This window comes from Drosophila albomicans, chromosome 2L (genome assembly GCF_009650485.2).
Source record: "Drosophila albomicans strain 15112-1751.03 chromosome 2L, ASM965048v2, whole genome shotgun sequence".
In the NCBI taxonomy this organism is placed as follows: Eukaryota; Metazoa; Arthropoda; class Insecta; order Diptera; family Drosophilidae; genus Drosophila; species Drosophila albomicans.
The window spans coordinates 2673684-2686863 of record NC_047628.2 but is presented as its reverse complement, the minus strand read 5'-3'; the positions used below and the strand labels follow the sequence as shown (position 1 = coordinate 2686863).

Below are 13180 nucleotides of genomic sequence, written 5' to 3'. Positions count from 1 at the left end.
ATATTCAGCCATTAATCGCTTAATAGTTTGAATTCCCCGTAAATTTAAAGGTGACGACTGAAAGAGAACTATTAATTTGTGGTAAGATCAATCCCAAAACCAGTCCATGATAACACATTGTGCTCGGGACGTAATTTAAAATCATGTTTTAAAATAAAAAAAAAAAAAAACTAAAGAAAACAACTGAGGATTCAAGAAAATAATTACGAAATGGAGTTTGAAAAATTTTAACCGAAGCTTAGAAGCGTGTTAGTGTGGAAGGTTTCAAGTTAATTGACATCAAGATTTCATTATACTCGTTCGATGTTGATTAGAATTTGCATAGCAATAACGAATACCGATTTCTGACTCTCACTTTGTGTACTCTCTGCGTAAAATATAACAGTAAAACGGTTTGTGCATACAAAAGTTCATGAGCGAGTGGAGTACATGATAATAATAATATTAATAATAATAATATAATTTTCTATAGTAGAACTAAAAGTACGGACGGTCCGTGGGATGAAGAAAGATGGAGGGAGCGCCAGACACACTGATGGACGGGAACAGAAACGAGCACAAAAGCCAAAGAACAGCCAACTGATTGAGGGAACAAAATTGAAACCAAGTTGTACAACAAGTTCAACAACCTTTTGAAACCGTTGAGGAGAGAAAGAAGCACGGAGAACGAGAGAGGAATGAATACTTACAACAACATTTGAGGCCAGAGCCAGAGTTGCTCGCTGTGGTTTGAGTGGCAACTACGTAGTACGTACCGATTACTTCACATACACAACGCAACACAACACACACACTCATACACAACTTAGCAAGAGAGCTTTGAGACTGTCGATGTTGATGTCAATTTCGATGATCACGATGAGGAAGCGCGAATAGCCTACGAAAGGGCGCCAACGGTACATGAAAGTTGAGTTCTTATTCTCATTCTCAGTCTCATTCATATACTCATTCCCAGTGCTTTGTCTAAGCAATTTCGCAAATCGAATCAAAGTAATTTGCCCGCCTCGAAAATTGATTCCTACGACGAGTTTTAGTATCTATAGATACTTACTTTACGAGTTCATCATATTTCAAGAAGTTGAGCTTGTATCTGCAACCTGAAATTGTATGCTTGCTATACCCACAGTAGCTCCTCAAAACAATTATTTGATTTTGGCAGCAAACAAATCAAATAAGTAGGTAAGAGAGTTGTTAACTGACGATCGAAGTTGAAAACCTGATCAGTTTTGTTCTTTCGTTGCGGTTTTCTAGAAGTCTTTATTTTTGCTTCATTTGAATCGAAGCTTTCTATTTCACAACTGATTTGTTTGTATATACAACATTCAGTACAACAGCATCAGAAATTTTAAATCCGTTGTTATCAAGCTTTATGACAACTTTTTATGGTCACAGCGTTGTTTATCAAACTTTGAAGTCCTAAATTTGGAACGGAACTTTTTATGGTCACACTAAAATCAATTTATTATTATTTATCTTATTTTGAGTAGGTTTATAAAAATGTTTGAAAACACACAAAGTTAAAATCGTTTTCATTTAATTTGAATATTGTATTCTCATTAAATACCGCCCACTTCCGCCCTTGCAAATAAGGTAGAAGGAGGCTCATAATCTAATCTAGTAGTTATTAATTTTCTAGTAAATGAATAGATATTAGAGAATGAAGAATTGGAGAGTAAAGAATAATCAATAGGAGTAATAGTTAATGAGCGTACACATCGGCTCGAGTCCTTTGTATACTGTTGTATGCTTTACTTTTTACTTTACAAGTTCACATGAGTACTCGAATATTCACTGCTCCAATGATTTTACCCGCGCGTGTGGGCTCTGCGAAAGAAATCTGAATGACAGCCAATCCAAAGTGAATATAAAATCAAATTGAAATCTGTAAAGCAATCAATTGACCAGTGATCCAGAGCAATAAAAGCCGGTCTGCTCTATGTGTGACTGTCAGATTGTCGATCTGTCCCAGAGGCTGCACCTAGACCTTGTCAATAGTCAAAAGCGAGTTCAAATGCGACTCTAATGAACACAGAAAAACAATGAATTGGTTTTTAAAAACTTACAATTACTAATGAACATAACAAACTTTATACACCCTCTATTAATATGCATATAATATATATAATATCGTGCTCTTTAACAAAAATATATATATAAATTCATATACCATCTATGCGTATGTACATATTATAGGACTATTTATGTTTAAATAAAATCAGGACAAATATTACAAATAGTTTGCTGATACTAAGACAAATGGAAGGAAGTTTGTATTGGAAGTAGACAATTTCAATATCTGATGAAATTTATTACTGGAAATGATCGATTCTATTAATCGTTCAACAGCAATTAGACGCTATTTACAGTCATAACTGCAATGAAAGCTATAATGATATTCGAAAGAGTATCGATATTTCAGTGCAATGAAATATTCGTATAATTTTCTTCACATCGATATAACAAGCACCTAAACACAAGCTAAATGAATGGAATGGAAATAAAGTAGGTCACATACAGCGACCTAAACTTGTAGACATGTGCGAGTTTATTGTTGTTGCGGCTATTGCTGTAGCTGTTGCTGTTGTTGTGGTTGTTGCTGTTGCTGTTACTGTTGCTGATGTATTGTTGCTGCCACATTTGTCAACTCGAAAGGAAAATGAATGAAACGCATTGAAATGCTACGCCGCGTGTGGCGGTCTTCAATTAACAATCAATTGAACAGTAACTAAATTGAATAGCCTGAAAGGTGTTTCTATAAACAGAATTCCATATGCCACACCCACTTATTCTTTCACTGGGCGGTGAGAAATCTATGCTAAATGCAAGATAATTTGATTAATTACGAGAAAATTACTTAATACGATAGATAGTCGGAGACTTTCACATGAAGCGACATTAGCCCAATTCGCCATCATGATTTATGATTTTTTCTAGGTTCTGTAAATCGTTTTTACTGTTTTTTTTCTCTCTTTTGTTTCTGCATCTCGTTCTTCATCTTCATCTTCACATTCAACTTCATCATTTCGTTTTTGCTATTTTCTGCTTTTTCCATTTTTATTGTTCGTCATTGCAAATTAATTTCTCTTCGCGGTTGCCGGAAGTGGGTTAATAAGTGATAACGTGGCGAAAATGTAAACACAGTGAACAGAACGTGAAATACGTATTCGCTAAGTGATAAACAGTTAAATAGCAATGGTGTTCGAAAAGCGCACAAAAACCTGTAAAAACAAACGAAAATAGCTGATAAACGAGAGAAATCAAACAACTTTGACACAGTTTTTCCTCTCAATTCAAAACTTAGGCTCAATTTTGGTCAACAAAATTTCAACGTCGTTCTACACAATTTATTTGGCCATCAACATCATCAAAAGCTAACAACTATCATCGCTCAATTTATTTACATAGATATGTCTGTTTGTGTGAGTAGGCGTAGGATTAATCATCAAATCATGTTTCCGCATTATTTGGGCATGCGATATAATTAATTTTAATTAAAATTGACAATTAAGGTATTTGTGAACCCTGTACAAAAAACACGACTTTGGCAAGTTTTTTAAATTAAGCATCGATAGCTGAAATTCTCATTTCAACTTACATATCATTCATGATATAGATCTCATAGTTGTAAACTATTTTCTGAAACTTAAATAAATGTTATTAATAATGGTTCCAACGAGTAACAATACCTTAATATAGATCCAATAGATTACGATATAAGTTTAATTTTGACAGACATACATACCTAAAAATGAAAAAGAAAACATTGATTAATACTTATCAAAAATAAAGTTTTACATCTAGTACAAATATGTGAGAATGTCACTGTTGAGTAAACAAGCAAAAATAGAAATAAAATAAAATTTTACCATTATAGGGTGGATAATTCCTCACTTCGCTTCCTCTTACTATATTATAGTATGCTACCCAATGAGTAACGGGAATATTAAATGGAACAAAGTTCCGACCTATACAACTCGAAGCAAAACGGTTGATAATTGGCCAATGCGCTTAGATATTTGCTTAATGACTCGACTGGAAAAAACACTTGCAATTGACCAACTAGAAGGGCTAATTATGCCCACAGACTGATTGCTATTGACCTGTGCTGCTCCGGAGGTCAGAGCAGTTCAAACTAGTTTTGGGATAAATCAAGTTGCAACTGGGCCGAAGCGAGCAACGCAATGTTGAATTTTGTAGCCAAAATATTTCGGTCCAAATACGGGCAAGTAAGAAGTATCATTCGCAGTCGTACATCTGCGATACCTTTAATTAAAAGTACAGCCGTATAAATTATGCAAGACTTGCTCAAATACGGCAAACACCTAAATATTTCATGAGCTGAATTCCAACTACCATTACCATCTCAGCGTCTCAACGTTCCCCTTTTGCTCTAACTCATGCACACACATTTAGATTCAAACAATGGCGGCTCGGTCTTACGCTCGGGTGTGTCTATCGTGCCACATAGTACAATCTCTAGCAATTGTGCATGATTTGCTCAAATGGAGCTCGCCCAAGCTACATTGGCCAGGCCATAGCTGTAGCTGTAGCTGTAGCCATCGGCGGTGGCATAGTTATTTGTTTATAGCTGTTTTTGTCGCCACTAACAGCAACAACAACAACAACAACAAAAACAAAAACAAAAACAAAAAACTGCACAACAGCAACAACAAGAGCACTAACAGACTTTACTACATTTTGACTGTGGCCCACGTACGTGAGGCAAACAAATCGAAGACAAAGTTGAACAATGTTATAGTCGGTTAGAAAGGAGTGACCAAGGAGACTGTGAAGAGAAGAGGGTGATGTGTGTAGACGCACCACCCACAAGTAATGCAGCATTGAATATTGTATCAAAACTGAATTTAAATCATCAATACATGTGGAGCATTATATAAAACCAATCACATGACTTCAATGAAACAGCGCTTACCATTCTTTGATAGCGGTTTACTAATATTTTCTTGTCAGCACTCATTTTTAAAATACTTAGATTATGATTACATATTCCTATGCATTTCTACATTTTTTCGTCTCTTTCTTTAACCAGCTCAATTTTGTAAGTCTCTAAAAATGTATAATAATAACAGCTTGATTTTTTTTTTTTTTTTTTTTGATACAACAAATTTATTTTATTTAAATAAAAATGCACTCGAGGGCAGCGGCCGCTAGAAAAAGGTAAAAATGCAGGGAGAGACGTTTTTGCTGTTATTTTTTGGGCGCGACTTGGAAATTGTTTTTTTTTTTTTCTTTTTTCATCTGGTTTAGCGGTGGAGGAAACCTTGGGGGTTTCTCAGTCTCTCCAACTCTCTGGCAGCAGTTTAGAGACTTTGTTTGGAGTGTCGGTGTCTGCAATTCGAAATTATCGCGTCCACCTACATAATTTAGCATGTGTTGTTTGTGGTGCTGCTGTTGCTGTTGCTGTTTCTGTGGCTGTTGCTATTGCTATTGCTATTGCTGCGGTGGCTGCCTAAATTATTGGTTGTAAATAAAAGCATTGACGTCGTTGGGGTCCGTTGTGTTGTCTATTGCCGTAATTGCCTAGACTCTATGTTACATTACAAGTTCATATATAAAAAAACTTTTGGAGCTAATAACTGTCTGTTTGCCTTTTGTTTGGGTCTGAAAAACACAGATTTCAAACTGGAATGTAGGTCCACAAATTCAGTTCTGGGCACGTCAAAATCTGTTTAACAAATATTTAGCATCAATCTCATTCAATATGCAAAATGTTTTCTACGAAAACAAAAAATATTCAAAATTATCTCAAAACGTAAAATATCTCATAACAATCAAAACAAGAACATTTCAATCGCGGGTGCTTGACTTCAAGATACCCTTTCGTATCGCTTATACTCATTATCAGATTAGAAACTGAGATTTTTTAAAACAGATTTATTATTTTATTTATTATTATTATTTATACCTGTATGTAAAATGTTTGTCAGATTTTATCAAACATAATATACTCCACTATTCTTTAGGTACAAGATTAAAACAAAATATTTTATCAAATTCAAGATTGTCAAATAAAAGGCAGGGTTTTAAATGATTTATCGTCTCGCCAAAATACCAAGCGACATCAACAACTTTAGCAGAATTCGCATCGTCTTCCTGGAAGTGCTAAATTAATTTGCAGAATTCGGCCCGTCACCTGCCTCGGGTTTTTTGATCGCTCGATTGCTCCTTAGCTCACTCACCTTGACCGCACATAGCAGCCAACAGCAATATCAACAACTACTATAAGAACAATACAATAAGAAAAAACATCACATTTGAATATCGTAAATAAAAAAATAACGAATGGGCAAATATTTTTGAGACCGGGCTACCCAGAGCGGAGAAGTTTAATATAAATTTGTGGTGATAGGAAATATACGAAACAGGTAGAAGAAGGCATCTTCACACTTTATATATAATTTCCCCGCTAAAAAATCACCCCATTTATGAACTATAGTAATACATTAGGAGACATCTAAAGTATATATGTACATATAATAAACATGTTCAGAGATAAGCATTAAGCATTAGTAACTTAATAAAACAAAATTAAAAGGGGTGCTACTCTTAATTTTGTAACTGAATGAACATTCTTAGGCAAAGCTAAATATTTACAATTTTTAGAGATACCAAATTTTTTAACATTAATTTTTAGGGTTGCACGCTGAGGAAGTTAGTATTAGAACTTTCGTTTCCGCTTAGCAAATTGAAAAACTAACAACTTTAAATGTGAAAGGTTAATTCCGGTACATAAATAAAAAATCTATTAAAAGTGAGATACAATTCGAAGTTAGTTCGAGTCCAGACACAACGCAAACAGCTCTTTTTTTGCACCTGACCAAAATGAAACGATTATTTTAATTAGTTATTTGCACATCACAACATTATTCCTATTGATATATTCGTAATAGAACTTAGCTATTATTTTCACTAAATGACTTTCTTATTAATCGTTAAAGTTTGAGGTTTGAAATTTTAAACGTAAACATTAGACATTAGCTTCTACCGAATAGTGACATGCCCAAAGATGAAGCTGTTGTTAGTTAAACATTTGATTAAACTTGTTTTTTGCATTTTGTATTACTGTTCTATGATATGTTGTTGTCTTTGTTATTGTGACAGCAGACTGAATGATTGATGATTTGTTGTTTGTATAACATGATAAGATTCGCTTGTCTAAAGCAACTATTCGTTGAACAAATCTGGCAACTCTGGCCATTGTCTGGGGCAACCTTGCTCATGTTGAGTGACAGAAAGGTTCGTGCTGATAATTGTTGAATGCAAAAATACGAAAGAGAAAAATATATGAAGACTTCGACGTACAACTTTGGAGAGGGGAATTTGAGAAAAAGGCAAAGTCAACGAATCTCAAATCTTTACTAAATAATTATATGAATAGATACATAGATAGATAAGATAGCTGCCACAAGGCAAAAAAATATAGGCAACATTATAATAGCTGGCGATAAGGAAAATTTAAACGATAATTCTTATCTGCAGATTCTCTTACATTTAGAGTCTAAAATGTACTAAAACAAGTAAGAAAGCTGCAGTCGCTACGTTCTTTAAATAACAGCAAAATAATACGGTATTTTTCTTAAAATTTACCAAGTTAATACACCGAAAAAATTCTAAAATATGTCAAAAGCTATATTTTTTATTTCGATATACTAACATACTTCATTCAAGATATACCTTAGTGCTATATATAGAAGATATATGAGATGAGTGGCGAGGGGGGTAAAAACATTTATATTATAACCAAATCTTTGAAAACGAAGTTACAGGAAGAGATAAAAAGAAGCATTTAATATATATGTATGTATATAGCCTATATGTTTGACGATGATAACAAATGATTAACAGATACCTCGAAATATCAGCAAAAATTCCATGTTAAAATTAAATTTAACACACTTAGAATCTTTAATTATTAATTAACTACTGCAATTTTGTTTAAGTGTGTTGTTTACAGTGTTACTTACTTGTTATATTATAAAATACATATTCTAATTTCTAAATAATAGTTCAGAGATACTAAGCATATTGTTAACGCTGCTCACAACCTTCTAGAAAAGTTCACACTACGCATCTCTTCAAAGTTCAATGCACCTGTCTAACTAATTAACCTAGAAAAATGCAAATAGCCATTCGCACAGCAACATTGCCCTCAACACGCCCCTTAAGAGTACAATAACGTCAACAGCAACAACAAAATCTAAGCCAAACAATCAATCAACGCTGTCGCAACAGCAACAAAGTTCTCTTGAGCACGTCGCAAAAGCATCATGCAGAGAGACCGAATCGCATCTAAAAGCACACAACCCTGTATAATTATATAGAAGTATGAACGCACTCATTCTTTTTTAAATACAGTTGCATGTCGCATAGCAAGGTGGGTTAAGATAATGTTCATGCATGTAAAATTATTTTTTAAATTACTTCTATGTCTGTTGTGCATCCAACACTACAACATTATTTTCATTGGATTTTTAACAATAAGTGACCTGCTTTGTATCCATCTCCAATGTCAACTTGGTCCATCATTCGAAAATGCAGATCATGGAATAAGAATGTTACAATATCTCGGAGTATCTCAAAAACACTAATAATTGATATTTTCAAAAGTTATTTTACAATTCAACATCTTAGAGACGCACCTAATCAATGTCTTTTAAGTGGCCCTCTAAGCCGCCACCGTTGACTGTTTTCTAGTAGTTGACTGTAGATGGTCACATTGGTAATTCGAGAACTAACTGAGATGCAAATACAAACGAGATGCATACAGAGCAATTATGATCACATTTTACACAGTGACAGGCAAGACAGGGGCGATTGTGCAGAGGAGAGCGAAGACAAGAGAAGAAAACTTCGAGGGTAGTGAAAAAGCAAAAACAAAAGCAAAGTGCGTCTAAAATTAGATGAAACGTCTAGGGGCACCGTTTTCCTAGGGCCCTGTGCCTGGGGTCGATCTTTTAGGTGATTAACCGCACAAGGCCCCAGCAAAACTCGACCGAATGCTCGTATGCTTCTGACTCTTGACAACCAGATACGAATGCCTTCTAATTGCAGCTGAGCAAGAGAGAAAGACTCACTATATCTATTTTTATCTATAACCGAGAAATTCAAGGAACATTATATGCTACAATTCACGGAACGTCATAATAACTATTACATTATATTTTTTAAGCTAAGATAGATTAATAATCACTTTATATGATGCAGACTATAAATTACCCGCAAATGGTATAATTATAGATCATAATAAAATAATCCAAATAATACTGACTTTATTTACAATACAGACAGCGTCACAAGAAGTTACACTTTAAATATTCTATTTTCGATCTTCTTGCTTCTACGTCTGGGGTTTCTTTAACTATTTGTAGAAAACCATGTAAATTGATTTAACAATTTTAAATAAAACTGCGTACCAATCTTAAGTTAGTATTTTTATATAATTTTCATTTTTATCTTTTTGCTTATTTTTTTTCAATTTATTTATTATCTCTTTTAGAGACCAGAAAGACGTCTTACATTTTATTGGCAATCATTCACTGAAAAATTATTTATTTCTGTTATTTATGTTTATTTATTTGTCTTTTTTCGATATTTCTGGGGCTTAATAAATTTTGTATGTCACAAATAGTAAAATTTGTGTAAATTTGTTCGAGGTAATTACGCTTTTAGCCGGCAATTGGCATAATTTTAATTGATGTGATTGCAGTATTGGATCGCCTTGGGCTGAAATTGTTTCGACGGGACAAAATTTGTGCTATTTGTGGGCTGAATGTTGAATTCAATTATTTTGCTCAGACCATCGAGCTTCACAGCGAATAATCGGACAAAAAAACTGTTAACAAAATGCTTTTAAAGTAAGCATGAGTAGTACACTTCAGTTCAATTCACTTGGGTTTCCATAAATTCACAGTTCGTCTTTGAAAAGAGTGAGACTCTAAAGACGATAAGTTGGATGGCCCTCAAAAATTAGCACAAAGCACAACAATTGTTGTCGTGAGAATAGGAAGTCATAAACCAAAGCCGAGGGCAAGTTCTTAACACCAAATGGAGCACTTAACAGATATGTCAATACTTCGTTTATTGGTATAGCTGCTCCTTTATTTACATATACATTGTATATCCATACTTACTACTATATCTTCTTAGATATTTACAAAAATGCGAGCGGGGTGAGCAGAAATACACCATGAGTCTTTTGAAACCCATTTCACTCAACATCTGGACTGAAGTGGCAACTGTTTTAATAAGGGACTCCACTGCTAAGTAGTTCTGTTGATACAAAATTATGATTATGGCTAAAATTATTCAAAAGATTTTCTCAATTAACAAGCTAACCATTTTTGTTGTTGTCAAAGCATCATGGAGAGAAATGAATACAAAATTCTTTAGTTTGTAGTACTTTTATATACAAAGTAAACTACATATTTCCTTTTGCAAAAAATGATTCACTATATTCTACAGCATGATTAAATTCACTCTCATCAAAAGCCAGATTTCAAACTTTTCTTCTATCCACCTAACAAAAAAAATTTCAAAAGCCCTTTAAGACAAAATCAACTTTTGCCTTTTACGTTTCTAAGAATTTCAAACCGAATGCGGTCAACATTTAATTAAAATAACAAAAAACCAATCAAAGCATTAAATTGTATAGCTAGCAGTTCATGGGGAACCTAAAGGTACGCGGGAAAAAGTGAAAATCAGTTGTGGCATTAAAATTTACGACAAACTGAAAAATACAAAAGTATTTTGTGTATTTTGTATACATGTTTTAAAAAGCTTAAATTTCTATTGGACAAAATTGTAGATATTTCTATAATATATTTAGACCCCTAACTCTTGATAGAAATGAAAAAGGATCTACTAAATGTTCCGCTTTAAGTGTACACAATATATATTCTGAATCATCAATAATATTGAAAGCATGCTTTCATCAATGGTCCATTTAAACCTAAAAATATATCGAAAGCCTTCGGTACTATGTAGTATTTTTCCGGTATATGAATTTGTTTAAATTGAAGAATAATATTGTAATGTCTTGATTTTATTATTCCAGTTAGATAACACTTACGCACCTTCAAATTTCTTATATTGAAGTACTGTATAAAACTAATAGTTATTTCGATAGTTTTTAAAAAATGAATTATTGTGTTTAGTATACCAATACAGTAGAAAAGTTTGACACCGGAGCAGAGCCCAACAAAGTCAATTATTATAGTTTTTAAATAACATTATTGAAATTACATTGATTGAAGTTATTTTTATTCGATATGAATTAATGTTATGCTAAACTTTTAATATTGATATTCAGAGAAAATATTGGTTGGCTGTGAATTATGGAAAATAATATACAATCCCTTACATTTCCATTAGGCAGATTGTACAAATTCATTGGTACTAACCTATTTCCAGTCGTCAAAAACTTAAAAAAAATTGAGTTAACAGTGTGTCTACTACTTCAGTGGAGTAAGATAGGAACGCAGAACGATCTTTTGGTAACATAAGAAAACCATTATGAAGAATGCTACAAGTCCATAAAAACAGCACACAAGATATACAAACTGCATCTAACAATAAATATATGTGGTACATACACAACTAGTGAAAAAGAGACAAGGATAGAATGTATCTATGATCCACACATGGGATCCTAAATTCTCATTTATCACCGACACTAGTGGAACTCTTCTGTTCATCCACCCCACCTCTCCACACCATCATGTTTTACTCACCCTATTGCATTCCAAGGCAGCGGCACTGTGCTCCTCCCGTTGACGAAAACAGTGGCTGCATTTGCTCTTGTTGAATATATTTGGTGAGAATTTACGACAGTCCGCGGTACGTCCGCAACTCGCAGTCAGCGGGGGCGTTGAAACTGCCGTTGCCGCTGCTGGGGCTGCGGCTGCTGCTGTTGTTGTTGTTATTGTTGAAGTTGACATTTTCTGCAGTTGCGTTTTGATTTTTTTTCTCAGCTGCTGGACCGTTGCAATTGGAAGTGAAAGAGAAACGAACGAGCAAGATAGACAGAAAGAGAGAGAAAGAGGCAGATAGAGCTCACCTCAGCGTTGTTGCTTTTGCTCAGGGCTAAGCGGCATTGTGTTCACATAAACAACACACAAAAACGCACACGCACACTCGCACACACACTCGCGAAACTGCAAATACGCGAAAAGAGCAGCAAAACACAAAACACAATTGGAATAATTTTGCACAATTTGTGCTTTTTATCTCTCTTCTTCTGCTTCTTCTAATTTATCTTCTTCTTTCTTGATGTTTGTCGACACTTGATAAAAGGTGGAGCGCAAGCAGTCGCAGAGGGGCTAACAATATGACACGGGAGGCGGGTTCTGGCAGCCTTACATATTTATGCAAATGCGCCGACCGACGACGCAATTGATATTGTTATTTTTACTTGCTGTTGTTGTTACTTTGCTGTTGTTGTTGTTGTTTTTCGTACTCCACAGAAGCAACGGCACAGCAGCCGTAAGGCTTTAGTGTTGCTCTTGTTGTTGTTGCTGTTGCTGTTGCCGTCGACGTCGACAGCGACGTTTCGTTGTTGTCGTTGTTATTCTTTGCTAATTGCTCCAAAAATAGCAGCACAATCGCTGAGTCGGCTCCTTGTTGCTGTTACAATACACTTTTTAACTTGAATTCGCTAACAGTTATGCGCATTTGCTTTGCCCTTTAGATTTTTATATCAACTTTATATTTTTTGGCATGGCAAGCAAATAATATGAATATATATGAATACAACCGAGAAAACGGAAAATACACAAACACATCCACATGCACAAGCACATTTACTCACACGCAACGCGCACACACTACAAAAATTATTCAATTTTGCTTTGCACTTGGCTTCTTTGGGACACACCAACAAAACACTTGGCTGTGGCTGTGAAGTTTCGCTAGAAGCTGCTGCTATTGTTGCTACTACCGACAAACACGCGTTCGTTAAATGTTGCTCTCGGTTCGAATGCACACACGATACTGACTACCAGACCCAACAACAAGTCGAGCGGCAGCCACACGAGCGCCAATACCGGAGAGTACCCAACCATAATAAGAGAGCGCTTTAACGCTATGTCAAAACCAAGATGTCGAGAGACATTAGCAACGCAATTTGGAGTCGGCTCTCTTGGTGGAGGCTCTCTCTCTCTCT

The 13180-nt window shown here is 34.7% G+C and overlaps 1 protein-coding gene across 3 annotated transcripts in view; it reads right to left on the bottom strand.

The window, feature by feature from the left end:
- The window catches only part of LOC117565780 (protein outspread), a 68568-nt gene extending 55567 nt beyond the window's left edge, over positions 1 to 13001 (bottom strand). For all 3 annotated transcript variants that reach the window (XR_004571925.2, XR_004571927.2, XM_034245057.2), the window contains exon 1: positions 11751 to 13001. Coding sequence is in view for 1 of the 3 variants with exons in the window: in XM_034245057.2 (XP_034100948.1) it covers positions 11751 to 11957 (207 nt within the window). In the remaining 2 variants the exon portion in view is untranslated. The remainder of the gene's footprint in view (positions 1 to 11750) is intronic.
- Positions 13002 to 13180: the final 179 nt, after the last annotated feature.